We start from the raw sequence: 25,223 nt of genomic DNA on the forward strand, positions 1-25,223 counted from the left end.
TTACTTAAATCAATTTGATCGTTTTGGAATTGATTATCTAATTGTGAAATTTGCTGATCCAGTATACTTTCTTCGGCTTTCAACTGATCTATTTTTGCGTTTTTTGAAGAGAGAGCATTTTTCTGGTTTAATAAATTATAATATTTTTCTTTCAATGTAAATAAATATTGAACATCCGAATAGAATTCATTTCGTTTTTGATTTAAAAATGGCTCTGTTTTGCTACCTTCTTGTTGTATTGCATCGGCGTACTTTACTGCTTCTTGGTATGTTGGTAAAGATCGGATAATTGAGAGTCTTCCTTGCTCTGTTTGTAAATCTTGTGGAGAAGATGAGTTAACTGCTTCTGTTATTTCTTCGTTTCGAAATGAAAATTGTTGAACAGATGGAAACGATGAATACTTTTGTAAATTATCGACAACATGAAATAATCGAAAGAAAGAAACCCATTTCTCTATGATAGGAAGAACCATTGGTTGCCCATTAACTGAGAGAATTGGTGGTGATTCTGGGAAAAATTGTGTTAACGTGATCCGATATACAGCATTTGGATTTGTTGGGAATGAAATTTGAAACTCAAAAGGAGATAGTTGAATTAAGTTTGGGAATGCTTTTCTTGCATCAAGAAATTGCTCATTGATTGGCCCTAACATTACTATAAATTTGTTATATCAAAACCGTTCTATCGTTCGAATAAACCTTGTCAATTGATTCATGCCAAAACTGTCAAATATTCTCATGATTTTTCTAATATATATTTTAGAAAATCATATAATATTATATATTGAACAATAATATTGCAACAAAAATTCCTGAAAAAATTGAAAATAAGGATTTTCTTCAAGCATTATAAAAGATTGAAAAAATAATTTTTGATTTAAACAAACATAATATAATTAGTTTGGTTGAATCTACATTAAAATACATTGATAAAGAATTTATGGATTCATTTAATTTCATAATTTGTCGAATTATTTATGCATATTATGTTTCATAATTCAATTATAATTCAGGTTTTATCTTTTTAGTACTTCTTGAATCAAGAGAAAATAAAAATTCTGATCAAAATATTTTGTTTGTTTTAATAGAAATTCTCTTTTCGATTAATTCAGTTGAAGCTGTTTATATTCTTAGAGAAATTTATAAAAGCATCAATGTAAAATCATCAAGTAGTGTTTAAATTCTTTTCGAACAAAAAGGGATTGATATTAATATTAAAGATAATAGATTATGTTATTTAATATTTTATTTCATTATATAATATTTATAAATCATCAATGGAAATTAAATAAATTAAATGATACAGCATTTAAGAAAGCATCAGAGTTTAGTCACACAGAAATCATCAAATTATTTCAAGAATATGAACAAAATAATAATGTTAATAACAATGATAAGGCAAATGTAACATTACTTAGAAGGTGTTCAAATGAATAATTTTTTTTTTCTTAATTTTCACAAGTTTCTCTGTAAGTCGTGAGTAAAAATAACACAAAGAATTGATAAAACATTATAATATTCATTTTAGCTTGAAATGATCAATAACATTCATATTCTCGAATTTATTTGATTCGCAAACATAAACATTTTTAGATAATTTTTAACATTTAAAGCCAAAAATCAGTTTTATTTTGATTTTATTTAAAATTCATTTCGATTGAGATGTTCGGAGTCACTTTTTCAAACTTCGGCAACAAAATTTTGCATTTTGCATCAAACGAACCGAATTGTTTCCTTAGTGACAAATATGTACTCCCAGATGCACCTGTTTTGAACATTGCATCAATTGATTTATAATTTGTAGCAACACCAAAATTGATATCGAAATTACCTTTAAGTACCTTTTTTGCATTGACTGCAAAACGGAAATCACCAAGCTTAGTTTCCGCTTTTGCTTGAATAGTTTTGTTTTTCAAATTGTCAATTTTGAATTGACCAGTTAATTTGTCATGATTTGTTTCCATAAAAGCACCAATAGTATTAGAGTGTTGCTCAAATTGCCTGGAAAAGCGATAAAATGCAAAAATATTTGAGGTTCCGATTGATGTTATTGAAGAAATTTCATCAGTTGTAAAGGAAAATATTTGTCTTAAGTATGGAAGAGTTATATCTAACTTAGCTGATATTGTTTTACCATATTTTAAATCAATATTTGTGTTTAATCGAGGAATCCTAAATTGTGAAGCAAGAGAAAAAATGTTTTTCCCTCTGAAATAGTGTGACTCGAAAACAAATTTATGACCTGAAATATAAAACGGATGTGTGAATTCAAAGTTAGGATGTAATGTTCCACTTGGTATGAATTTATCTAATGAAATTACTAATTTTGATTCTCCCATTTGTGGTAGGAAAGAAAAAATTGGGCTTTCACTACTTTCACCAAATGAACAAGTAAAAATACCATAAGGTGAATTACAAATTGAATTCATTGAGTAATGATCTCCATTTTTATTTAACAGTATTGAATTTTCATCTTTAGAAACCTTTAGTGTTTGACCTTCCGGTATTTCATTTTTTAATATTTCCTTACCAATTTGATTTACTTTCTCGCTGTTCATTGATCAATTAAACGTTCGTTTTTTATGAAAACGGTTATTATAAACTTTTCAAAATCACATCACACCTTCATTTAAATAGTTTACATTATAATTTAATAATAATTAAAAAAAAATAAAAAATACGCTTTTATTACTGCAATTTATTTCTGTTTATAATTATTGACCACTAATTTTGGAAAGAACATTTTTACCATAATCATAATTCATTAGCTCTGCATATTGGTGTGGTGTACAATTAATAAGAAAATAACTCCACGAAAACAAAATAACAAACAACACATTTCAAATTCACATCGATTCCTTCTTTTGCTAATAACAAGTCAACGATTTCATCATTTTTTTCAACGACAGCCCAATGTAAAGGTGTTCTTCCAATTATATCCTGTATATTAACATTTATATTCTTTTCATTCAATAGTACTTTAGCGCATTCGAATTTTCTATTTTTTAAAGCGATATGCAAAGGAGTTCTTTCGAAATTATCCTGAGCATTAACATCAGCTCCATCGATTGTTAGTAATTTTTCTAAAACCTCTTTATAACCATAATAAGCAGATGTATGTAATTGAGTTTTAAATAAAAAGAACAAACATTCAACAAATAAAAAAAACAGAGAAACAAACAAAAAAATTATCCTATATTTTGTAATTTCGAAACCTTTTTTCGAAAGAATTGCTAAAGCGATTTTTATTGATCCTGAATATAATGCGAAATCGATTGGTGTATGAAAAGAAAAAAAAGAAATTCCATAAACATCAAACAAATACAACTACATTTTTGATTTAAATTAATGTTTTTTTGTTCGACAAGAAGTCTAACAATATCATAATGACCATATAAAGAAGCATAATGAAGAGGCGTTTCAAAAACGCCGTTCCTAAAGTTAATATCAGCTCCATTTTGAATGCACCATAAAGTCATATGAATATTATTAGTTCCAATTGCTTGATGAAGTATAGTGCCGACTTTAGTATTCGGATCAATTAAAGTCGATTTACTTTCCAAATATTTAATTAAATTGTTTCGATGATGACTTGCAGCGATCAAAAAACAATTTTCGAACTTAAAGTCTTCTATTAAAGGAAAAATTTTATCGCTTGAACCTGATGTAGCAAACATTTCAATAGTTCGTTTAGCTTCATCCATTCCATTTGTTTTTGCACCTTTCCCAAGTAAAAATTTAAAACATTTTGGAGCATTAAAATATGCAGCTAAATGAATTAAACTTGGTTTCCGTTCAAGAACATAAAAGCGATCATAACATGATGGTTCAAGCGTATAATATAAAAAACAATTTTGAAGACCATTTGGATCATCTTTAAGAAAGCATTCAATACATGGATCATCATTCAAACCTTTAGAACGTAAGGTTTTAAGCAATGAAAAGTCATTCGCAAAAAGCGAATCTTTGCGTTTCCAAAATGATTCAATGTCAGGTGTTGTGAAGCTTGAAGGAGGTTGGGTGATCGAATTAAAGAGATCAGGATCAATCTCTTTGATTTCTGGGGCAAACCAGACAAAAAGAAGTGAATATTCATAAATGGAACTGGTAGAAATAAAGTATCTGAATCTTGACATGATATCATCAATGGAAAAAAAGTGGCTTTCATATAAACAAAAATAAAAATATGGCCTAAAGCATTGGTTTTCTTTTTGAAAATCTAGTTCTTCAAAAAGAACTGTTTTGAAATTGGGAATTATTGATGATATATCTATGCATAATTTAACATATAATGGAATAGAAAACGGACGAAAGCTTGATGCATAGTTTAGTATGTGAGCAAGCGATTCAACTCCATCATCTGTTCTGAGATATTGATTGGAAACTATGGTTTCTTTTACCGTTTCATAATTTTCTTCACTAATGCTTTCAATGCTTTCTTGTATAGCTTCCAAGTTTTTTAAAATACTTAAAGGATCCATTTCTTCAGAATTTTGTAATTTTTTGGTATCACATAAAGTTGGCAAAAAACAAGTACGATAGGTTTTCTGAAGTTTACAATATCACAAGAGTATTTTATCACGCCCAACATGTAGTTATGGCTTATTTCAGATTGGAATAAGTTTCAAAATCTAGATTTCAAAAAAAAATTCTTAAATTCTCTCATAAATTCCCTCCATTTTTTAAGAGTGCTTAAAAAATAGCCATTGGCAAGTAACTTTAGCTTCATTTAACAAATATTGAGTAAAATTTCATTTATTTATTTCAACGCGTTTTCTCTCAGCATTTTTTGTATATATGGGATTTTCCATGCATTTCTGGAACTTTTCCCCAGTCACTTTTACAATTAAGGAAATATAAAAAAAGTATACATTACGAAATAAACTATTCAATAAAATCAAATATAAAATATATTTATCTCATCAAGCAGCCAATTACTTATAAATTTCTAAATTATTTATAAATATTAAGTATCATAAAAAATTTATGTTAAACTCTCTGCCAATATAGTGTATATTCAAATTTGAATTGGTATATCGGCTAGCCGAAATAGTTCATTTTTCCACACGAAACCAAAAGAACATTGCGAATGGGAAATACTTCTATCAATAAATCAAGTAATTTTTGGTTTGAATGATAAAATTTCTCTAAGTATTTAGGTTTAATAATCAACAAATTTGATGAAATCCATCCTTTATCTTATGATTTAATTATTATTCAAATGATATATTATTCCTTTGTGATTAAAAATAATAATGTAGATTTATTTTTGAATTTTATAAAAAAAATATGAGCATTATGATATTAATACAAATGAATCATCTTATCTTCTTGAAGCTATGATTGAACATAATTTTCTTGAACCAAAGATGTAAAAAACAACCAGAGTGCTTATTTTGTACATTATATACCTAACAACAAATTAGCAATCCATTTAAGGGAATATGGTTTAGTAAATTATGAAGAACATTCAAAGAATGATTGGGAATTATCTTTATGAAAGTAAAATTGAAGAAATTAATAATTTAGAAGAACTTGGAAAGTTGTGTATTTCATATCATAATTATGAAATATTTTCATTTTTACTTAAAGAAGGAATGAAAATCAATGATGATATTATTAATGAATCAGCAATTATTAGAAACATTTTTTTAGTTGAATATTTTCTTAAAGAGCATGCAATTCCGCATGATATTTTGGTACTATCAGTTGGATCAGGAAATATTGAACTTACGTTCTTGAACAAGAAGGGATTGATATTAATGCCGAAGTTATTTATATGTTTTATTTAATTTTTATTTTAATCATTTGGAAATTCAAAATATTATTAGGAAATTATTTAAATTCTTTAATACAGCACTTATGAAAGCATCTTCAAATGGTCATACAGAAATTGTTAAATTACTTCTTGAACAAGAAGGAATTGATATTAAAGCTAAAAATATTTATTTGTTTTATTTAAGATTTATTTTCATAATTTGGAAATTATTCAAAATATTTGGAACAGCACTAATGCTGGCATCTAAAATTGGTAATGTAGAAATTACTAAATTACTTCTTAAACATGAAGGGATTAACATTAATGATAAAAATATTTATTCGTTTTATTTAAAATTTATTTTGAAAATATAATAATTAATAATTATTTTTGGGAATCATTCAAATTATTTTCTACAGCACTTATGTGCGCAATTCAAAATTTCAACACAGAAATTTTACATTTCAAAATAATATTTGGAATTACTTATTAACATTTGAAACCGCGCTAATGATAGCATCAGAAAAGAAAAATACATATACTATTCAATTGTTTGCAGACAAAATTCAACATCAGAAATGTGGCCACATTCTAAAATAAAAAGATTCGAAAGGATAAAATGAAAAACTTAATTATTGAAATAAACCTTTTATAAATTCACTTTGTTTTAACAGATTTTTATTAACTCATGAAATTTGATTAATATTATTATAAACTTCATATAATAATTTTGCTTCAAAATTTGATATATTGAATATTTTATTAGGGTGGATTTTTGTGATCAAAACCGATTTTTTTGAGCTAATCTTTTGCTATCTAGTTGGCAATATTTTTAATTTTCTTATGGCGAAATGGGATAATTTGATTTTATTATAAAAATATAATTGAAAGTTATTGAAAACACACTCAAAAATCGTTATGTGATCAAAATAAATTCAAAATTTAAATTTGCCTTCACCCTTGGGGACAAGCTTGATATATATGTATATTTCATTGAAGAATTTTTCAAATGAGCATTTTGACATCACCTGTATCATATAAGAAACTTTGAATAAACTACAATCATTTCTAAAATGTGATCATGGCGTCCTCAAAAACGTTATCATTCAAAAATTTTCACTCAAAAAGTCACTATAAAATCTTGTATTCTAGCAAAACGGCATTTTTGGTAAAATTTTATTCATATACATGGATGAAAATGAAATTTTTCAGGCTGATGTACAATTAGGAATCACTGAAGAAACATATTGCAGTGGAACTTTCTTTTTATATCTAAACAATGGATATGCATATTTTGAATGGAAGCCTTCTAATCAAATTTCCGATTATTTAAGAAATTTTTATATTCCAAGCCTTATTGTTATTCCGTTTTATCAAATAGATGAGCTTAAAAGAATTGATCTTTCAACTCTCATTTTTATTATGAAAGATTCTCAAAAATTAGAATTCAGGTTCACTGGAGAATGTGATGTAGTCATTACTTCTTTACAAGAAAAATTATGGAACTATAAACTTGTAACCAGCTACAATAACAAATCCATCAATTTAAATCCTGCAAATATGAAAAATCCACCCATAGATGCCATTCCTACCAATCCAATTTCATCTAGCAATGCGCACAATCTTGAAATCCACAATAAAATTATTAAAAAATTAATTTCTTCCTCAGAAAACAAACATGAAATTCCTGTATCGATAGAAGACTTTAATAACTTTGATAAACTTGATAAACTCAGGAACGAAATTTTTCATCGTGGTATTGATCATAAATCTCGAGCATTTATATGGCCTTATCTTTTAGATGTCATTCCAACCAATTCTAATGGTGCTAAAGTCGAAGAACATCTTCAACGCCTCCAGAAAGTGTACGAATCCATATTTAACCAAGCAAGACAGTTCACAAATTTTCAAAAGTCTACACGCGGCAAAATTAAAAACATTACAACGGTTATACACAACGATGTGGCACGCAACGATAGGAATATGCCTGCGTTTCATGATAACGATTCACCTAACCTTGAGCTTTTGAAAAATGTTTTAACAACATACGCATTATATAATCGTGATTCAGGATATGTTCAAGGAATGAATGATATCGTAACTCCATTTATTCTATTGTATATTAAATATTGGGAAAATGGAGAAGCAATTTTTTATGATGACTCAAGGAAAAGCCAAAAAGAAGCAGAAAGTTTTATTTTTTGGAACTTCGTTAACTTCATGAGCATTACTCAACAATATATAATTTTTAATGATTTTTCTGTTAACCATGAAATTGCATTAAAAAAAATTCGGAAAATTGTTCAAATTATTCATCGTCCCCTGTCAAATTTACTTGATGAGTCTGGAGTAACTTACATGTTCTTCTTAATTAGACCTTTTATGCTGTTCCTGAAAAGAGATTTAAAAGAAGAAGACGTCTTCAGGCTGTGGGATTCAATAATAACCGCAAAATCTTTGGGTTTTCCGATGTTTACAACGACGGTTTTGTTTATGCTGGGGTACCCCGACTTTTTGATGTCAAAAGATGGAAAAACAGAAAAATTTGGATTGTTCATGGGTAACATTGGAAAAGAAATAAATGTCGAATACATAATTAAAATGGCGGATAAATTAGAGCAAGAAATTAATGATTTGGAAGATATGGAATTGAAAAATGAAATTATACAACCAATTCAGGAAAATACGGAATTGCTTGACTACCAGCCTAAGTATTTGAAGTTAAGTAAAATTGTTGAAAAAAAATATATTTAAACATAAATTTAAATTATTATTTTGAATTATATCTTTGTTTTTCTTAAGATATTTTTAATTCTAATTGGGTTTTGTGATGTGTTTGTTTAAACAAGGCTTTGCATATTACAACTCTAGATTTTTGTCGAGCAAACAAAAAAGTTTTGCAAATGTGATGTGACTTTTGTCACTTTTATTTGATAAAATCGGTTTTGTGAAATCGATAGATATTTAAGTTATGTTTTTACTGTTCTGTTTTGCTGCTTCAAAAAAATTTGAGCTAACTGATGAAAATGTCATAAAGGCCATAGAAGATTCATACAAGTCTCCAATGTTTCTCTTCTTTTATAAGCCAAATTGTCCAAGATGCAAAAATCTTCCTGAATTATTTAATGAGTTAACCAACAAGACAGAAAACGAAAACATTCTTCTAGCTGCTATTGATTGCTCGAATAGCCAACTGGGGATGGCATTAGGAGTAACTGCTCTTCCACATTTCATATTTATTTCTTCACCAAATCCAAATTATTGGTTTCATTCACGCTCAATGACTCTCCCTAAAATGGAGGACCTTATACATAGGTATGTTACACCTAATGTTACCAAAATCACAAGTTCTTCACAAACCACAGATTTCATCAAACGAGTCAGGAAAGGAGGTTCTGTTTTCCAACTCACCGTTCCAGAAGAAGGTCATCCACTTATCCAACAATTTACTGATATATCCATAAAATATCTCGGATTATATTGCACCTTCATTTACGATATAAATCCCGAAGTTACAAGCCCAACACTTACTGTATACCGCTCTACTGAATGTTCTCTTTCATTTTCTATAAGCGATGAATCTCAACTCGAACAAATAATTGAACAATATCGATTTTCACACTATCGTTCTCTTAACTGGTACGAATGGAACCGATTCTTCCTTCAATCTCCATCAATTGTTTTCCTTAATAATCGAAATACGGTAGAAAAATCTGGTGCTCATGATTTATTCAAAAATATATCGAAAGAATACTGCAATAAAATGGAAATTGGAATAAATGACGTTGGCAAAGAAGTAACAATTTTGACCAATACTCATCAGCCAGCAATTGAGGAAACAAATGTATTGTATGCATATCCAAAGAAACAATGCTCACTAATGAAGAGTTATAAAGAAGGATTTGAAGGAATAAAGGCGATGATAGAAGGCGCTGAGAATGATGAGAAATGTATGAAATTTGAATCGAATACATTCCCAATGAAAGAGGAGACAAATCAAGAACTATGAGTGACATTGAAGACTTTTATAAACATAGCCTTTTTTGCCGTAAGATTATCTTTTTTGCTATTTGATTATGATCCAAACTTTGGGGTGGTTCATGTTTGAAAACGTTCAAAAAAAATTATTTTAAAGATTTTAATTTAGTCAAATATATTCATTAAGAGCAATTTCTCTGATATTTCAGAAGACGACTTGGCCGAGTGGTTAAGGCGAGGGATTGCTAATCCCTTGTGCTTGCACGCGTGGGTTCGAATCCCATGGTCGTCGTTTTTTGTTTTTTTTTGAACTAATATTAAAAACACTGATCACAACACCTTAAGCAATTATGGCCTAGCCATACCACATATTCAACAATAATTAATTTCATATTGGCTATTGTTAGATATGATTAATTTTTTTTTTTAAATATCAAGAAAAAATGGTAAAATTTTGATTACTTGCTTTAATAGTGTATGGAAATCATTATTTGACGAAATATCGCATCAAATAAATTTACAATTGGTCGTTTTGATTGATTTAAAAATTAAAAAGTGACATATTTTCTTGTTTTTCACATCACATATCGCTTGCTCAACGGTTTGGCCCATCCTTTCGAGCGATGTCTGATATCCAAACAGAGCGCGCATTCCAAAAGCAAAAGCAAATTTGCCTTGCTTCAAAGAAATACCGTGGATCCGATAAGAAACCACGTTACACAAAGAACATTGGCCTTGGAATTACAACACCAAAGTCTGCTATAGAAGGAAATTATATTGACCATAAATGCCCATTCACAAGCGATGTTTCAATCCGTGGACGCGTTATGCGCGGAGTCGTTGTTTCAACAAAGATGAAGAGAACAGTTATTGTTCGTCGTGATTATCTCCAATACATCCGTAAATACAAGCGTTTCGAAAAACGCCATACAAAGATCCCAGCTCATTGCAGCCCATGCTTCATTGTTAAGGAAGGAGATATTGTTCAAATTGGTGAATGCCGTCCACTTTCAAAGACAGTTCACTTCAATGTTATTTCTGTTAAGCCTTGCGCTGTTGGTGCTGACAAGAAGCAATTCAGAGTCTTCTAAACAAGGAGAAATTTTCTTTTCTTTTTTTCGGTATTTTGGGGCGCCCCAAAACGTTAGCTTTAACGGTTTTAACCAAACAGAACAAATTTTTTTGAGTTTGCAGCAATGTCTATTCTTGCCTCGAATGCTGTTCCAAAGATAACTCACCTGTCAAATGGTATAAAAGTTGCCACCATTCCTGTTTTATCTGAACTTTCTACTGTTGGAATATGGGTAAAATCAGGTTCAATTTACGAAAATAAAGAAAATAATGGTGTTGCTCACTTCTTAGAACATGTTATTTTCCATGGAAATGAAAAATATCCGCAAGAACAACTTGAAAAATTGGCGGACCAAAAAGGAATAAATCTTAAAGCAGCAACATCTAGAACCACAACATCATTTTTTGCTCTTACAGAACAGAAGCAAATTCCACAAGCTGTTGACATTCTTTCTCAAATTGTTTTTAATCCCTCAATCACAGACAAAGTTGTTAATCTAGAAAAACCGACAATTCTCGAAGAAGAATTTGAAGTTGCGCATGACTTCAACGAAGTTCTTTGGGACCGTCTTCACGAAGTCTCATTTCCAGACAGCTCAGTTGGAAGACCAATTCTTGGAACCAAACCCACAATCACATCGATCACCCCCAAGATGCTTGTTGAACACCACAGCAAATTCTTTAACCCACATAATTGTTACTTCATCTGTGCTTCAAAGCTCCCACATGAACAGATCGTCGAAGCTGTTCATAAAGCAACAGAATTCATCAAGCAATGTAAACCATTCAATATAGAAACGGTCGACAAAATCACAAAAGTGCACTTTTCGCCAAGAGCGCAACTATTTACATCGAAAGCATTAGATCGCTCATGGTGCGGAATTGGTATTTCTGGTCCATCTCTTTCTGCACCTCTTTACCCTGCTTGTCAACTTGTTCGCTCCATTATTGGAGATGTTGATCCTGCTTCTCTTCAACGCCCACCTCTTCTCGAATCCAGTTCAATTAAGCGCCTTAGCATTCAGTATGTTCCTTACAATGCAACCGGTTTACTTGCATTTATTGGTGATACTGATTTTGGGCGCGAACAACAATGGATTGATACAGTTGTCAAAGGTATACAACGAGCAACCGTAGATTTAACCGATGATGACCTGAAAATGGGAAAACTACAATTAGTAGATAAACTTTCAAAGAATCTTACATCAACTGTGGCCGTTGCTGACGACCTCGGCCTGAATCTTCTGCTAGCGAAGAGTTGGAGGTCACCAGATCAGTGGAAGGAGATAGTAAGCAAAATCACAAAAGAACATATGCAACAATTTGCGATGACATACTTGAACAAAAAGCCGTTTTCTGCTGTAATGTTCATGCCAACCAACCAAGAGGAGGAAAAGAAACAAAAATAGAGTAAAATTTAAATTTTTTATTATTACATTTAAAATGCTTTCATAGCTTTTGATGTATATTTATTATATGCAAACGAAATTCATTTATTCGTTGTGTATCCCATTATGTTTGCACTGTTAAGATTAAATTAGCGATTTTTTATAATTAATGCAAGTATAGTAACATTTGTTATATTCTGAAAAATAAAGTATATTTATTAAATTAAGTGTCTGATAAAATCATTAAGATTTTTTTGTTGTTTGTATATGATAAATTTAGAATTTTGTAGAAAAGAAAATTTTAAAAATTGATTCTACATATAAAAGATCAATTTGATAATAAAAGCATGGATCAAATATATCGCTCCTTCAATAATTTGTTGAATTTTTTGATAAAAAACAAAATTCTCTTGAAATAAAGTTAATTAAAATCTTAGATAATTAAAACATCTTCATTATTATTTTATATTTATTATATATTCGAAATTACTTTTTCTAAATTTAAGTATCAGCAAATTTATAAATTCGATGGGATTTTATTATCTTCTTTGAAGTCATCTGCAAATGGATCTTCATCTATATATTGAGCATTTGTACTTACAGTTCAGTTATTCATAGAAATATCTTTGTTGTTCCAATTCATTTCTTCGATATTACTTTCTTCATCTAAACTCATATTCTTTTGTCTTTTAACAATGAAAACAACAATTAAAGTAATAATTAAAATTACCACAATTCCTACACAAACACCAACAATAATGATAGTTGTGTTATTATTTCTTGTTTCATCATTATTATTCTCATTTTGCTTTAATAATGTGAAAAAATCAGAATAATATGATAAATAAGCAGAATATTGAATTACAATATATTCATAGTATATTAGTAATGTATTAATCATTGCAAATGTTGAATTTACAAAAGATACTGTAACAGTGTTTGAGGTAATGTTGTTTAATGCAATTGTTTCTGTGATAAAAACAAAATGTGTTAAAATCATAGAACGTGATATTGTCATTTCAAAGTTAAAAGAACTTGTAAATGTATTTGATTGTGTGAATTTATTTGATTTTGTATATGTATTTGATTTTGTAAATATATTTGATTTTGTAAATGTCTTTGATTTAGTATATGTATTTGATTTTGTAAATGTATTTGTACCAGGAATACAAATATCAATCGTCGTTCCCTTTGTTACAATTAACCCACCAAATGTTTCTTCTTCATATAAATCTAATGTCATCACTGTCGTTGCAGGGACATCATAAAAAAGCTGTGTCCCATAAGTTGGTCCTGTCTTACCATAAAAATATATGCATTTAAGACTAGTACAAGAGTAAAATACACATGTACCTAAAGTTTGAACGTTTTCTCCAATATAAATTATTTCCATATTTATATTTAGTTTTAACGAATAATCATTAAGAATAGTCACTGAATTTGGAATAACCAAATATAAAATATTATAACATGAGCGAATACCAGAAGTTGCGATTGAAGTAATTGTGGGCGCAATCTCAAAAGTTTCATTTGGAAGTCCTGCTGGATAACAAATTAATTCAGTAATATTCTTATTATATAGAATTCCATCGTCATTTAAATTAGAGAAATATTCATTATCTTTGGAAACATTAATAAACATAAGACTTGTACAACCAATAAATGGTCTCCATCCAATTGTTGTTACAGACTTTGGAATTGTTATATTCTTTAACAAATTACACTCTTCAAAAATCCATCTTCCCAACGTGACGACATTTTTCTCCTAAAATAGCAGTTTCTAAGCTTGTGCATTGAACGAAAGATGATTCACCAATTGAAATTACTGAGTTTGGAATTATAATTTCTTTTATACTAGAACAATACATAAATACCCTATCTCCAATTTCGATTATATTTTTACCAAAATTAACTGTCTGCAATTGACTGCAATAATAAAATGAATAATCTCTTAAATAAAGAACCGAATCTGCAATTTCAACAGATTCTAATAAACTCCAAGAAGAAAATGCATTCGAAGGAACTTCCGTTATACCTTCTCCAATTATAATATGTTTTGTCACACTTTTATAATCTTGTGTGAAATCAGCTGAAGTAGATATTTCAAGTGTTTCAGTTTCATTAACAAAAGTTTCACATGAAATCATTAAAAATATATTAAAAGTTAATAGTGTTAACCCATATTTATTAATATCTTTTACGCACACACAGGGTGTATGAGTTTCTAGCAATATTTTTTTAATTTGATCGAATAGTAGTAAAATAATAACAATGAATAAAATAATGTTTTTTAATAAAGATGTGAATTTACTTGATTTGTTACTTAGATGGAAACTAAGATCAGGTATGCTAATAAATAATTTGAAAGTATTGATCCTTTGATACATGTTAAAAAATGAAATACTTTTATCACATTTGTAATTTTGAATTAAAATTTCAGGATATGAACTTGACTCTTCATTAAAGTTATGTGTATAACATGAGCATAAAACAAGTAATATGAAATTCATACTTTGGCTTACCATACAGATAAAAGGCTACGCAGGGATTTCTGAATTCAGAAAATTGAATCAATTTATTATTAGAATAAAATAACTTTTTTAAGTGAAATTTGAACCAAACGTTTTTACACATTTGCTTATGAAATCAGCGCAACGACACATTCCCTATCGTTTAGGAATTTGGTCACTTTTCGTCTTTGCTACGTGCATTATAATCTTGAATTCAAAGGAACCTAACCAAGGCTTAGAACAAATCCAGCCCATATACAAGCTCGACTTTTTATAATATTTTATTTTCTGAATCATATATAACACAAAGAAATGAAGTTGGAATCAAAAAAAATCAACAAGCTGAAAAAAGCATTCAATTTACGATAAATAAAATGCATACTGAAGATTTAAAGAAACTAAAACACTTAGAAGAAACATATATACCATGTCAAACAGATGCCCTTCAATCAAATATTGTTAAAGTGCGTGATGAAGCAACTCAACAGAAGGAGCGAACAAAATTTACCGAAATACCAATTCTTGAAAATGATATTGCTGATAATATGTTATGGTTTCAAATGCGAGAAGTCGAAGCTCGGAAAGATGAGATCGAAAAGTTGGAAAAGAAAAAGAAAAGAACTCGAGCCACTAAAGCAAAGAATCGAAGAAATACAGAGACAATTACAAGAACAACAAACACAATGATATCGAAATTATTTGTTCATGAAAAAAACTTCAACACGCGAAAAGATAAGGTATTTGAAAGAGCATTTTCACAATTTAATGGAACCAATTAGTATAAAAAATTTTAATTGGCACCTTCTTTTTCATTTAGTAATTTAATTATTTCCGTATAACCTTTTTTAGAATCTGCAATAATACTTGCTGTACAAATATTTTAAATAATTTCCAAATATTATTTTGGAATTCTAAATTATGAAAATAAACATTAAATAAAATAAATATCTTTCATATTAATATATCCCTTTTTGTTTATGAGGTAATTGAATTTCAGATGCATCCATTTGCGTTTAGTGTTTTCGTATTTAATAATTTTTTGAAACAATGATTAGAACATATTTTTGTTTATTTTTAGAATCAAAATGTTTTAGATGTTTTAAGTACCATATGAACAAATCAATAAATGTTTTCTTTTTATGAAGGCACCAAAATAATTTCAAGTTATTTTATGAACAATATGGAATTAATTCTTATTCAATACGTAGATAATCATTGCTTTGAAAGGTAAGAAAAATTTAAATGCACGTTTAAAGAATTTCAACACTTTCATTCAACTTTAATTTATTTAGAAAATCACATTTCAGAAAACAGAATGAACACACGTAGCGCGTCGATATATGCAACGTTGTAGCAGCACAGATACTTTTCCTTCTTTTCGTTTGCTTTTGTCGCTGTTAAGTTTCCCACTGCGGCTTGTTCGTTCGCTTCATACTCCTCATGCAGTGCCATTATCTTTGCCAAGAATTTCCTTGCGTGTTCACCAATGATCGTTGTGTATGCTTTGATCACTGCAGATTCATCATATCTCCAAACGAAGATACTCTTGGTGTTGATTGTCTTGTCAGCGCTGTTTCTTGGTACCATTTGCATCTGTGCAAATCCGAGTCTTGCAAGTGTAAACATTGAACTTCTTGCATCTTTTTCTGATAATAACGCACCTGTCTCAACCTGATGTGTATCAGCGACTCCTAATGACCTTAAGTAGTTGAAACACCTTCGATGATAAGGTGAGATGCATTGTTCAAGAAATGCTTCAACATATAACAATTGTGCATTACGAATAGATTTGGCAGTGGTAACATCCCAATATGATCCATCACCTGGCTTTAATAAATAGAGTTGAGATGCAGCAATCTCATCTAAATCGTCAAAAAGTTGCTCTCTTTTATCAACAGAAATAACGGCCATTAACCGTTGATATTCGAGTCGGGGTACCCCAACGATTTCTCCTCTCAAATCGTCATCGTTCTTTTTCATAGACCTTTGAAATTGCGAGTAATCAGATGCATTAGTTACATCAAGAATTCCTTCAACAAGCTCTGTGTGGTTGTTTTTGAAAATGGATTGAGATAGTTGAACAATATATCGACCTCGAAGAAACGAACAAACAGATCCCCAGTTTAATGTAAGAGTATATGCTTGTTCAAGAGGAGCAGAAACACTGGCTCCTGATGCATTAGGATCAACAGTAGGTGTGGTTTTCTTCTTGGAGAGATTGATGTTTTCAATTCTTCGATGTAATGAAAAAACATCATCTGTATTAAATGTAGAACTTTCAATAACACGACGCATGAGAAGCCCTCTCTTGAATAGCTCATTAGAAGCTTCAATAAATTCGGGTGTGGCATTGATTTGAATTGGTGTTAAATGATGTCTATTCTTTCTTGATCGTAATTCTTCATTCGGTATAATTTCGATAATTCCATTTAGTAAAACAGTTTTTACAACATCGTTGTATTCTGGTTTCTTATAAACTGCATCGATTTGCTCTAGTAAAATAGATGGAGCTGAAAGAATAAGAGCTGGTAACGAATTGATTGATATATATTGACGAGGACCGTCTTGACTTACTGTAACAATCCCATGAACATACAAAGATAAGATTATTGTTTTTGTATCAACAAGAGGAATTTTTGTAACTTTAGATATAAAACCTAGAGGACATGGCCCAAACTCTGAGATTGAACTTGCAATGATGGAGGCTGGTTCACCAAATAACATTTTAATAACATCTATTATAAGTCTGTGTTTTGCCCCGGCTAAAGACATTTGAGGAACGCTTGAAAACGTTAAGAATACCCGTTTATTTAAGGGCACCCCAATTATATTTCTGTCTTTGTACGTTTATGATTATCAAATCTTTAACGTACATATCATTTGTAAATGTGCTCCAACTCTAACATTGAAAATGATATTGAGCAGCACCTGAACTGGATGCAATCTCTTCTTAATGGTCCAGCTCCAGGGTCCTCACAAGATGTCAATTCATCATACGAATCACAAATTGATGACTTGATTGCATCAATTCAAGCACCTGTTGAATCACGTCAACCACGTTTTAGTGAAGTATGCCAACAGTATACTAATCTTGCAAAGCAAGCATATCAGCAAAATGAAGATCAATCTCATCTTGCTGAAGTTCAGGAAGATACTCGTCAATATAGAATCTCTGATCCAATAGACGATAGTGAGGATGAAAGCGATTGTGAAGAGTACTACGTAGAAGATGCAGAAAAAATTCGTGGTCAAGAAATCCCAGATTGGGCAAGAGCTGCTAACCTCCTTGTGGAACTTCAAAAGCAGCAATCTGTTGACCCAGATAAAATATTTACTAATTTTGATAATACATGTGATTTATCTGCAATGTTTGAAAAGAAGAAGAGAACATTTAAAGTCCGTGGCGATAGCGGTTGGTGGGCAGCCGATGGACTTACACGTGCCGAGGAAATAAACTATAAGAAGGCAGTAGGTTTAGCCTAAGATAGGTAATTTATTATTATTCCAAAACAATAATAATGATAATACTTAAAAAGAATTTACGATCTAATTTTGATTTCAACAAACAATAATGGTTAAAAAAAAAATCTTCATTTAAAAATCAATTTATTTTAAAAATTATTTTAATGGGATTTCTACATTTTGATACATTTTTTGTATTTGAACTTGACGTTTCAAAGCATCAATTTCGGAGTTCCTTTCTGCAGCGTATTTTTCCAATTGCTTTTGATCAGTGATCTTTGATCCTTCCTCATATATATGGTCACTCCATCTTGTGAAGAATTGTTTTGTTCCATTATCAATGAACTCTGCAGCTACATTCTTTGCAGCGTCGCGAATTGATCCCATTATTGTTTGACTGCTGAGTGCTCTTGTGATAGAAGATAGCATTATAAGGTGAACTGACCGCTAATTCAAGGGTGCCCTAAAATTTCGATCACCCTTTTTGAGAAACGAAACTCAATTGACTCAATATAAAGCTAAGAAAATAATCAGATGAAGGAAAACGTGTCCAAGGGTAGAAAAGTTTTAGAAAATATTTTTAATAAGATAAGTAATAGTGCATGGATTATCGCAACAACAGCATTGATGGTCGTTTACCCGATTGCGCTATCAATTCTTGATGACAGATTTATTGAAGAACCTCATTTGGATGATACCGAATAATTTCAGCCTATTGTGAAAAGGATTATGTGGGCCATTGTTCATGATTGTATTTTTGTTTATAATAAAATTTCAAAAAATCTATTTGCCATTGAAATTTTAGCAATTCTTGAACATTTCATTAAATCTCCATTACACTATTAAGATTTGTTCTTGGGTTTTAAGCAAAATTCTAAAATTTTGATATCTTAAAAGAAACATCAATTTCCATTTTTTTAATACTTATCACTTTGCTTACGTCATTCTTTTTTTCATGTCACACTAATGAATTAAATGAGTAAGGTAATTATTTTAAATTCCATCAATTTAATTTATAAAAAATGCAATTTTTAGAGAACTTAGAAGAACGCTTCCAAAACAAATACAAAAGAACACATTTTAAAAAGTTTATTGATGAAAAATTTTCAGCAAAAGCAAATGCGCATAAAATAAATAATTGTTAAAGTATTTGAAAAGAGCATAAACCCAAGGAACACCCAAAACAAAATGTGCGGGGTTGTGCACCTTGTATTCATGTAATCATCAAGCTGTTCATTAAATTCTTTGCTTGGATATGTTAAATTTAAGAAATTTGTAAGTTCAGTAAAATATTCTATATTGGTTTGACTTGTGTTTGTTAGAAGAATCTTATAAGATTCGCATTTTGATGGTTTTGTATCATCAAGCAAAATCGACGTAGTTACAAAACTTCCAAACGGAACGCATAAGCAAAATACCCATTGAAGGAGTGCACGTTTTTGAATTGTTTTCAGAGGATTTGGCGAGCGATCATCATTCCATTTTGGAGAACTTTTATTTAACTTCCCCCAATAAACACCTCCATAAATCAAGCGACAAATACATGATGTAGCGAAGAAAAATATTGATAAAAATAAAAGGATCTTGCCTGGAGGGGTAGTGTTGAACGCCCTCATTTTGGACCCCTCCAATAAACTATACAAAATAAAAAAAAGCAAAACGGTCGATACGATACTTTTTCGATTGAGTTGTTTGAATAGTAATTACTATTCAAACATTCTAATTTCAACATGATCACCCAAATAAAATTTATTGCCTCTTACATAATTCATTTGAAGTATGACAGAATGTAAAATTATATAATATTTGAGCGTAAACCACTTGATTTTAAAAAAGTTTCAAGTAAAAATAAAGCAGTTTTATTAATTGCGATATTTTTATTATTGTTTTATATATATAATTATTTATAATTAAAAAACTGAAATTTTTACAGTATGAGTTTATCTTTAGATATAGAAATTATATTTTATTTGCCAAATATCTAATATATCTAAATTACTTTTGGATAGCTGGAGAAAGAAAAATATTTCATTCTGGCAATCAAAGTTTTTAGGCAACAAATTACAAGCTAAAAAAAGGATTTCATATGTGACAAATGTAATGTTCGCTTCTGATGTATCAAAACTTGAATTATTAAAAATGAAAAAATCGAAAATTTCTTTATTCTATTATAATAAATTACAAAACATTTTCAACATCGTTACCAATTTCGCAAGCTCCTTCTGCCAACTGATGGAATTCCATCAAAGACTTTCTACAAAAAGGCGAAATCTCGAAAATCCGGTCCATTTTTAGCAAAATGTATCCGAAGAATTCCTTGTCGAACTTTGTCAACACGTTTTTATGGTTTTCAGCGTTTATTTTCGTATCGTTCACTTCATTATTTAGTTCATTTAAATTCTTTTCCATTTCGTTCATTTTTGTTTCCAATTGATTTAATTCGTTTTGTGATTGATTTAGTTTTTCTTGTAACACTTTAATTTGTTTTGATATTTGTTGTGCTGATTTAAAGTTCTTTGCTTTCACTGCATTTTTCTTAGTTATTTCTAATTCAGGAATTTGTTTTTCAGTTGTTTCGATGAAATCGGAAATTTTATTTTTATTATTTTTGATTTCAGCGATTTCAACTGATCGATTTAACTTTAATGAATTTAATTCCAAATATTTTTTCTCTTCTTTTTCATAATTTAATATAATTTTTGTTTTATCATGTAAATAATCATTACATTTCGTATTAATTTTACGTAATTTAGTGATTATCTTTGTGGAATGTTGTGAGTCATATTCTGCTTCATGAATATTTTTGATGATTTCATTCATTGTGATATTTAACGTTTGAATTTCTTCATCATTCTTGATGATTGTGTTTTGTAAACATGTTAATGGCATTTCAATTGTTCGAATTTGATTTTCGATTTTTTGCGTTTCTGCTAAAAACATTTCTTCACTTTGTTGTAATTGTTTTTGTGCATCCGAAAATTTTTGGAGTTCAATATCTTTATTTTTTTCTTCAATATTAATTTGATTGGTTATGTTTTTTATCATCATTCGATGTTGTTCAATTTCATTCTGTAGTGAAATAATTGACTGCATATGTGAATTTTTCTCAGATTGAAGTTTGGCAATTTTTTCGTTAAACGGTCGTTGACATTGGTCAATTTCAGAAGATATTTGGCTGCATTTGGTGTAATGCTCTTTTCGAAGTTGTTCTAACGGGGCACGTAAATTGGTGACTTCTTCTTCAATGGACTTTTGTTTGGATGTTAATAACTCTTTGTCGTTTTTTTGTTGGTTTTCTAAATTCGAAATTTGTTTGATGATTGAAGATTTCTTGGCAAGAAGTTGTGGAATGTTTCGAACAAGATCATGTGATTTCTTCTCATAGAGTTTGGGTACATCTGCTACAAGATCAAGCGCTTGGGCAATACTTGATGACATATCAACTGTTGATATGAATATTTTTTCTTGAGCTTCGCTTATTTCTGTGTTGAGTTGTTTGGCTGTCGTAAACTGATTGTTGGAAATTGCTTTTATTTGATTTTCAATAAGGGATTCTAACGTATTTTGAAGTTTAGAAACATTTTTCTTGATTGCGCTGGTTTGGGAATTATAAAAATGCATTTGCTTCGTGAAATTATAAATGTCACTTGAAATTAAATTTTGTTCATCTTCATTGGTTAACATAGAGTTATGACCAGTATCATCAACTTCTTGGTTAGAAGCAATTATAGACTTAATTTGTGAAATATCACTATTTTCGCTCATATTTGAAAAATAAAAAAACGATGAAGATTGAACATTCCCATCTGTTTTAGATTTGGAAAGGGGTATATTTGGTTGGTATGGTGGACTTGATGATTCTGTTGAAATAAATGTATCAAAATCAATTTTTTGTTTGTCACAAAGATCTTCTTTGTACAAATCAATAGAAATATCCCTCGCGAAACCAGAAGGATCCGTATAAGCAAATGTATTTTTTCCTTTTGAAAATTCTTCCCCAAATGATATATCAGAAGAGAATTGTGATTGATCTGCAGGTTCATCATCATAAATTGGTATTGCTTCGTTAGAATTCTTTGTTTCACTTGGGATTTGATTTGGTTCCATTTCCAAGGTTTAACAAGGATTTCTTCTAAAATCAGTTATTTTATTATCATACTTTTCATAGCACTTTTTATAAAAATCATATGGCCAAAGAAACTTAATAGTAAATGATTAATAATAACAACAAATTATTTAATACCCGTTTTCAAGTTTTAATTTTTTTTGGAAATTTTCTTTGAATCTCTTCAAAAATTTAATTTCAAATTTCTTTATTAATGTTTTGGATAACAATATTAAAATATAATAAAGAAAAATGATGCTTACTTTTAAAGATTTTACACGATATTTTTTTCTCATTATTGATATCATTCCCTTTTTTTTAAAAAAAAATAATTAACAATTTCTAAATAACCACATTTAAATGTAACTATGTGTTTAGATACTGAACTTCAGTAATAACTGTTATTAGTATTTTTAAATTTTGTTTGGATTTAATAACTTATTAAAAATATTTTTATATAAATTTGTTTATAAACCATATCCTCCACATGCTGAATATTAATATTCTTTTATTCTGAAGAGCAATTTAATCACACAATGTTATCTTTAATTAACGCTGTCAATAGTTGTTGAACAAAGGAATTAATTCCTAATTTATTGGAAAAAATTGTTTGTAGAGTTTTGGAAGTAAGCCGATAGAAAATTCAGTAGATAAAAGATCGTTCTTGTCAGAAAAAAAATCATCGTTGTATAGAAATTCCATCGTATGTCTCCTGATTTTGTTTGAAATTGTGATGTCATTTTTACCCAGAATTGACTATCTTTGTTTGCTTCTTATGAGTTGTCCTTTGTCGGATTCGTAGTCTTCTATATCAAAAAAAATTTCCAATATATGTATTTTAAATTTTTCTATTCATGGCTTTTTCATTCTTGATGGTTTATTTAAAGCATTGGCATATTTCTTTCTTATTTCATTTTCTTCATCCTCGAAAGAGGGTGACTTTTTGAAAGAATTTACCCACGATTCGCTTTTGAATAGTTTACTAAAATCCCAACCTTCGGCTTCTAAATGAGCTCAACCCAGGAGAGGGTCGGTTTACTTCAGCATTTTGTTGATCAAATGTATAACCCTAATGCAACAGGTACTTCCGTCAAAGAAGGAGATGAATGGATTCATAATTGGAGGGAAACAAATGCTATTTTAACAGATTACCAATTTATTTTTGATCTATTTCCCACAAATTTTCAAAACATGTCATATATGCGAGTTTTATTTGTTACTTTAAAAGTTCTTCAAGAACGAATTCGATTAGGTTTCAATACTTTAAATCCAGAAATTATATCAGCAATATTTAATTCCACTCGTGATCTAAGCCAGAAGCTATATTCCTTTCCTCTTCATTTACAATTGACATTTTTAATCATCTGCGATATCTTTAGTTTACTACGAAAAGTCGACGAAACTTTTATAGAACAAATACCCCCAGATTTTCGTATGTCATTTTTTGCTCTTTTTTTCGAAGATGGGAAAGAAAATTTTTTGAAAAATATTGAAAACTCTATCCAATTCCAAAGCATCATGTTTGGTATTAACCTTTTATTGAACTCCGAGATGTCAATAGAATGGTTACGTATCGCCTATGCCCTTTTACCTGGCATGGGTAACAATATTTTTTTGAATGAATTTCCTAAACTTATTCCACGTTTTTATGAAACGTTACGTGACATTGAATATATTAAACTGATGACGAACATCATCATCACACTTTTTTCCTATCAATACGAGTCAGAATCTGAATTAGTTTTACTCTTAGCATTATTTCGCTTTGGGATTGATTATTCATCCAGTTTACGACAACTTATAATCCAAATGTCATCATGTGAAGCTGAAGCATTAATGAATTTTTTATTTTGTGTTTGGGAAGGCTATTTCCAAATTGATTGTTATATGATAACAATTGATCCGATGTTTTATGAGATAATGATTAATTTTTTACAAGAAGCATTTAATGTCTGTAGTATTTATCCCCCTTGTTCCGAAAACTTTGAGATCATATCAGCGGAAATTGTTAAGTTCTTTGATACTTTCGAAGATCGGAATCATCCAGTTTGTAACTTATATCCCATGTTATATCAATTGTTTATCACTGCTATAGATTCTGGTGCATCCATTAATGAATCATTAATTAAGTCGATTGATACATTCACTAAATTTTCTGAGGACGCAGATGGAACAAGTAATGATCTTCTAAATCAAATATTAAGTTCTATTAACCCTAAAACGCCCGGAGCATTAATAATTGCTGCATTAAAATGGAAATCATTATCAAAAGAATTAACAAATGAGTTTTCGAATTTAATACTTTCTACAAATAATATGCCTCCTTATATTATCATAGAATTCATTAAAAACGCTTTCGAAGATGTGCCTGAACATATATCGAAATTCTTGTTTTTATTACATCAATTTTTCCCAGAATTGCCACAACCGTCATCTGCCGCCTTCTTTCAAATTTGTGTTAAAAAGCACACAGAAATAATGAAAGAAAACCCAGAAACATTGAATGCCTTCTCTCAATTTCTGGTGGTTAACGATAGGCAGACGTTATTATCTTTAATTCCTGGTTTATTATATTTATCATCAGATATTAATTCAGATAAAACATTTGAAGTTTGTCAAAAGATAGGGGCACAAATAATCGCGCAATGTACGGAAGTAATTACACCTAATATTGATATCAAAGAGATCTGTGATTTTATGGAATTTATAGCTGATCTTGTTGAAAGTTTTCCCTCGAAAAAAGACATACCGAAAGATTCATTATTACATTTATTTTATCAATTTTTTGCGGAGAACTTATTACAACATCTTAAATCGATATATTTATTAAACGAATGTATTTTTCAAGAATATTTATGTCGATTATTCATACCAATAATTGATGAACAATATATTACAGATCAAACATATTTCATTGAATGGATTAATTTAATAGCACAAACAAATGAAGT

The 25,223-nt window shown here is 29.5% G+C and overlaps 6 protein-coding genes across 6 annotated transcripts; 4 read left to right on the forward strand and 2 right to left on the reverse strand.

The window, feature by feature from the left end:
• Positions 1-8,957: 8,957 nt before the first annotated feature.
• Positions 8,958-9,767, forward strand: GO595_005966 (uncharacterized protein; the record flags this gene model as incomplete). The annotated part of the gene is made up of 1 exon (XM_067919266.1): positions 8,958-9,767. The coding sequence occupies one exon, from the start codon at positions 8,958-8,960 to the stop codon at positions 9,765-9,767; it is 810 nt and encodes a 269-aa protein (XP_067774002.1).
• A 592-nt stretch (positions 9,768-10,359) lies between these two features.
• Positions 10,360-10,827, forward strand: GO595_005967 (Archaeal ribosomal protein S17P; the record flags this gene model as incomplete). Its single annotated transcript, XM_067919267.1, has 1 exon — positions 10,360-10,827. One exon carries the CDS (start codon positions 10,360-10,362, stop codon positions 10,825-10,827), a length of 468 nt encoding a protein of 155 aa, XP_067774003.1.
• A 105-nt stretch (positions 10,828-10,932) lies between these two features.
• Positions 10,933-12,216, forward strand: GO595_005968 (mitochondrial processing peptidase beta subunit; the record flags this gene model as incomplete). Its single annotated transcript, XM_067919268.1, has 1 exon — positions 10,933-12,216. One exon carries the CDS (start codon positions 10,933-10,935, stop codon positions 12,214-12,216), a length of 1,284 nt encoding a protein of 427 aa, XP_067774004.1.
• Positions 12,217-16,001: 3,785 nt separating this feature from the next.
• Positions 16,002-17,477, reverse strand: GO595_005969 (DNA-directed RNA polymerase III subunit rpc3; the record flags this gene model as incomplete). The annotated part of the gene is made up of 1 exon (XM_067919269.1): positions 16,002-17,477. The coding sequence occupies one exon, from the start codon at positions 17,475-17,477 to the stop codon at positions 16,002-16,004; it is 1,476 nt and encodes a 491-aa protein (XP_067774005.1).
• A 114-nt stretch (positions 17,478-17,591) lies between these two features.
• On the forward strand, positions 17,592-18,188 carry GO595_005970 (uncharacterized protein; the record flags this gene model as incomplete). Its single annotated transcript, XM_067919270.1, has 1 exon — positions 17,592-18,188. One exon carries the CDS (start codon positions 17,592-17,594, stop codon positions 18,186-18,188), a length of 597 nt encoding a protein of 198 aa, XP_067774006.1.
• A 135-nt stretch (positions 18,189-18,323) lies between these two features.
• On the reverse strand, positions 18,324-18,596 carry GO595_005971 (uncharacterized protein; the record flags this gene model as incomplete). Its single annotated transcript, XM_067919271.1, has 1 exon — positions 18,324-18,596. One exon carries the CDS (start codon positions 18,594-18,596, stop codon positions 18,324-18,326), a length of 273 nt encoding a protein of 90 aa, XP_067774007.1.
• Positions 18,597-25,223: the final 6,627 nt, after the last annotated feature.

Source organism: Histomonas meleagridis (assembly GCF_020186115.1).
Source record: "Histomonas meleagridis strain 2922-C6/04-10x chromosome Unknown contig_4, whole genome shotgun sequence".
Classification (NCBI taxonomy): Eukaryota; Parabasalia; order Tritrichomonadida; family Dientamoebidae; genus Histomonas; species Histomonas meleagridis.